The sequence below is a fragment of the Triticum dicoccoides genome, chromosome 7A, assembly GCF_002162155.2.
Source record: "Triticum dicoccoides isolate Atlit2015 ecotype Zavitan chromosome 7A, WEW_v2.0, whole genome shotgun sequence".
Lineage (NCBI taxonomy): Eukaryota > Viridiplantae > Streptophyta > Magnoliopsida > Poales > Poaceae > Triticum > Triticum dicoccoides.
Window position 1 is genome coordinate 237,926,356 of NC_041392.1, and position 5,252 is coordinate 237,931,607.

At 41.8% G+C, this 5,252-nt stretch overlaps 1 protein-coding gene across 1 annotated transcript in view; it reads left to right on the forward strand.

Moving 5' to 3' along the window:
* Positions 1-1,342, forward strand: part of LOC119333420 (stress response protein nst1-like) — a 4,500-nt gene extending 3,158 nt beyond the window's left edge. Inside the window, exons 4-5 of the mRNA XM_037606318.1 lie at positions 135-218; positions 296-1,342. Coding sequence (XP_037462215.1) covers positions 135-218; positions 296-1,165 — 954 coding nt within the window. The 3' untranslated portion in view covers positions 1,166-1,342. The remainder of the gene's footprint in view (positions 1-134; positions 219-295) is intronic.
* Positions 1,343-5,252: the final 3,910 nt, after the last annotated feature.

Here is a 5,252-nt window from a genome sequence, read left to right on the forward strand (position 1 = left end):
AGCCAGAGGTTTCGTCATCTGATGAAGAAGCTCCTGTCATTACACAAGTATAATAATCATTGAATTATATCTATCATTTTAATATGATATAACGTGCAAACTATAGTAAGTAATTATTTGTTTTCTCAATTCAGGAGCAAAACTTGCAAACTAGGGAGTTGGCACAACATGATCCACTTAATAATGAGGATAGTGTCATTTCTTCATTGATCGAAGAGGTATAGTATATTCTTCATTTATAATCATGCTTGTCTACTCATCTTTAGTTGAGATTTTTCTGCTTATTTACTTGCAGCATCAAGCAAGCCAGAACATGGAGCAACCTGAACCAGGACCTCTGCCAGGATCTTCTTTTATTGCAAATCATGTCCAAAGCCAACCCCCTGTGCAACCAACTACCATAACAAAAGAGGGGAATGTTATTAGAAAGAGGGAAGTTCTAGCATTAGCTAAACTAAGGGCAGCAGCTGAGAAGAGAGAAATTGTAGACCAGGCAAAATTTGATGCAGCAATGGCAAAACTTAGAGAAGAAGAGTTGAAGATTTTGCAAGCTGAGCAGAAGAGGAAAGAGGAAGCGGTGGCAAAAAAGCTGGAGAAAGAGGAGAAACGGAAAGCTTTGTTGCAACAAAAACAATTGGATGCTGAAGAAAAAAGAAAAGCAGCCGAGGAAAGAAAGCAAAAGGCACAACAGGAAAAAGAAGCAAAAAAAGCCCTGGCAGATGCCAAAAAGCAAGCTATACAAGCTAAAAAGAAACAGGCCGAGGAAGAAAAAAATAAGAGAGTTGCAGAGAGAAAAAGAATTGCAGAGCAGAAGAGAAAACATGTTGAAGATGCGCATAGATATGAAGAAGCGCAATTTCTGATAATGCAAGAAGAGGAGCATGAAAGGATACAACGTATGAGAGAATATCATCGGCGAGAGGAGGAAGCAAGGAAGCAAGCCTGGGAGGGGCAGGTTGCGTCGCAGAGGTCTTCAGAGATGCAAGGTTGGGAAGAGAAAAATAAAGAAGCAGAACAAATGAGGATGAGAAGTGAGAATGAAAGGCAAGGAAATGAGAGCATTACGGGCCAGCAAAATAATGCCAAAAGAGGAAATTCAAGTCAGTCCATGGGTGGTTTTAACATGCCAAGAAGGACAAGCATGTTCGATATATTTAGGGACTGAGAGATCATTGCATATGAACTACTGGGAGATGTTCTTCGCGAACCTGCTGGACTATGCTATGTAGGTTTTATTTTAGTTCATGCACATGTTAATTACATGGTATGTTCATGAATAGTGAATTTGTTTATCTGCTTTATAAACTCCCTTTGAACTGCTCTATGTTGTCATATATGAGCTTATTTCTTTGCCCCTGTAATGTTCTTTGTTGTTTCATGTCGTGTTGTGTTCATGTATGGGTTTTCTTATTTCCAGTCAGTTTCCTGTATATATATATTACTGGATCTGTTAAACCCATTTAACATTTTTTTTTGCTGGAGTTGTTCTGAAATTGGCATGGTGTTTATTGTTCCTCTATTTTTGCTGAAGTCGTTCATATGCACAGATCAGTTCAAATGATGGCAAAAAGCACAGCTCAATTCATTCCCTTCCACAGTGCGCAGCACAATACATCTCATATTCATGCCAATTTCCATAAAAGCACACACCACAGCCCTGTTCAAATATCATACAAGAAAAGCACAGGAAATTAACATATCACTTAATATGTCATCACATAATAGACCTTTGCATCAGTTCAAAACCAAAAGCTACATCGACCATAACATCTTACATAGCTACAGCTATATCAGTTCACATACCTACAGCTATCAGCTGATCCTAATACGTCAGTTAAGAACCAAATACGTGCTACAGCCATCAGTGCATCACGGCATCAGTACAACGAATCAGCTTGCATCACATAACACCTAGCTTACACAGCCGCATCAAATTAACTAGAACAGGGGAATTGGTAAGAAACAGGGCACTTCGACAACCAGCGGCCCATCCGTCTCCGGTGCCGTCAACCCTGCCACTGTAAATCTTGAAGTGATGGGTGCGGGTGAGGTCAGCGCCTTCAGCTGGTAGCCACGCATCTGGCAAATGTTCCGCGAGGAGAGGGCTGCGGTCAAGCATTGCAGACCTTCTGCACGAGCATTGTAGTCCGCGTCAGCTCACAGCTCTTGCCGCCAACGACCGACACCACCAGCACCACCCCGCGGTAGTGCTTGCCCAGAGCGTCTACCGCCGGTGTGCGCGCGAGGAGCAGCCGACCAGTCTTCGGCCGGAGATACGGCTCGCCGCAGCGCCACACTCACTGGGAAAACGAGCTGGCAAGTAGCCTTGCGGCTGAACCGACGCCGCGCCCGACGGGCGCCTCACGGGGGACCCGCGCTGCCGCCGGCGCGGGGCATCGAGCTCTCGGCCAAGCTCTTGTCGCTCATCGCAAGACAGAAGAGGATAGGGTTAGGGATTTGAGTAGAGGGGAGACAGTTTGGGGATTTTTGGATTTGGACCTCGATTACACAGGGGGTCGTCTCGTCGTCTAAGTCCGGCTCGAGCCAGTCGGTTCAGCTGGACCAGCTCTAGGCGCTGACGTGGCAGGGGAAAAGGGCCAGACGTATGCCGCTGCGTACACAGGACCGTCTCTGTTACACGATCGCAAGTCTGAGGACCGTACAGAAGCACTTCGCGAGTACCAGGATGGTTTTGTTACAAGCCAACGAGTACAGGGACGAAGTGTGCAATTTACTCGAATCAATGTAACAAAGGCAAATTATCAAAAGGGTCACTAAACTACAGTTATTTTTTTTCTTGATTAGACCTATTAATAATAGAAATAAAGCAAATCAATCTGTGGTTGGATAGTTAGTTGGGCAGAGATATCTTCGATCTTGGTGCTAGCTATTTTCGGATTTAATTCAAAATTTTCGGCGATGTGCATTTAACGGAAGCAAATATTCCTATCAACTACGCCACGCCTTTGATGACTTCGTCAATCTCAACATGATATGCTGGCTCCTTCTCTCGAAAACAAACAAAATGAAGACGGTGGTTATATGTTCTAATCTCTCTTTATTTCAAAACTAACACCTAAAAAAAGTTTAAAAAATCGTTGATCGAGAGGATATAAGGGTTTTGTTACATCATCACACGTCAGAAAGGGCCCAAGAATTATTTAATCTATTCTTCCACTCATTCGAAGGAATTTGAAGGTATTAAGGGCTCCTTTGATTCAAAGGAATTGCATTGGATTTTTGGAGGATTTGAACCCTTAGGAATTTTTACTGTGATGCTCCTTTGATTCGTAGGATTGGCATCCTTAGGAATTTGTCTATAGGATCCATTTGTACTACATTTTGGAGGATAATTTCCATCCACTCAAACCTCTTTGTAAAATTCCTTTGTTTTTCCCGCACTATCAAGGACCTCTTTGATTCGTAGGATTTTGAAAATATAGGAATAGGAAAAGTGTAGGGTTGGAGTGACATGCCCATTTGAATCCTATAGAATTAGCAACGATTGTTTGATGCCATGGGAAAAACAAAGAAATTGTAAAAAGAGGTTCGAGTGGATGTTAAATTTCCTATGAAATGTAGTACAGAAGATTCCATAGGAAAAATTCCTATGGGATCCAATCCTATGAATCAAAGGACCAACATAGGAAAAAATCCAAAGGATTTCAATCCTCCAGAAATCCTATAAAATTCTTTTGAATCAAAGAAGCCCCAAACATTCTTTCAAATCCCGTAGGATACTATGAGGCATGCCATCCTATTCCTACATTTTTCCTATTCCTTCATTTTGACAATTGTACCGACCCGATCCGAATGGATCAAGTCTCTGTGCTTAAGTGTCATCCCTGGATCGGTATGCTGACACACACAGTATTCGAGGATTTATAACAGAGATAAATCACATGTATAAAATAACGTAAATACTATTACCTCAATCCAAATAGCGAAAGTAATAAGGTTGTGGATTCCCATCAACACCAACGGCAAAGTTAAGTGTAGAAATCATAACCCTAACGTATCACTTACTCGTCGTAAGAAATCCTGCAACATGAGACGTTGCAGCCACAAAGGGTCAGTATATTGAATGTACTGGCAAATTCACACCATGGAGAATGATGAACAATGGCTATCACTACATGCATATTTGGCTGGTGGAAAAGCTCTATGGTTATAAGGTTTTTGCGAAAAGCCAATTTTTCCCTACTGCAAAGAAATAGATTTTATTTAACTATCATGGTAATTGTTGAACATTGAGAATGGTTGACAGCATTCTCAATCCCAATTAAGTAACATCATTAAACCCAACAATATTTATTTAAAGTAACATGATGAGATCAACATGATAATCCAGGTACTAGATACTCAAATTGTCCATAACCGGGGACACGGCTAATCATGATTAGTTTATACACTCTGCAGAGGTTTGCGCACTTTTCTCCACAAGACTCGATCGCCTCCGTTTGGTTTCTCGCACTACACAGTGTTTGAGAAGACGGATGACCGAGACATAGTCTTTCAGAAGCGCTAGCACCTTACGATCGGGTAAACCATACCACCTACATCCCCTACATCTGCTAGTCTACCACTGTAAGAGTTCGCATGACTTAGTCAACTATGCTAGAGCCCATAATAGCTTGTGGCTGCACACGGAAGTTTCTAGTATGAATAATCTCATGATCCCTTTGAGCCTGGGTGGCGGTCCATAAAAAAACAGGCAATCCTGGTCTACCCAGGTGCCTAGACAGGCAATCCTGGAATAACCAGGTGCCTCAGTCCACCCAGATGTGTGTTTAAGTTGCCACCTTACGTAAACCATTAATTAACAATCTCACATATGTCAGGGATACTCTCAAAACCCAATCCACGTCTACGAGCATAGCATGGCACTATAAGAATAATGTAATAGTAACTCCCAAGGGTTTGATAACAAACAGGTAATAGGTACTACCTCAACTACTTCCCATCCCACAATTTAATTAGATCCTAATCATGCAATGTTTGTGGTTTGATCTAATGCAATGAAAACTGGGTATGAAGGGGATATGATCAAAGTGTGAACTTGCCTGCAATGTTGATGAAGATGATTCGCACTCAAAACTCTTGATATCTCTACTTTTCACACTCCGGTCAATCTATCGTAAGCAAGCAATAGTAACCACACATCAGCAATCACTCAAAAGATCAGAAAGATCGAAGAAGACAATTCGGAAAACATCAAAACCAAGCAAATAACTCTTGCAACATAAAACAAT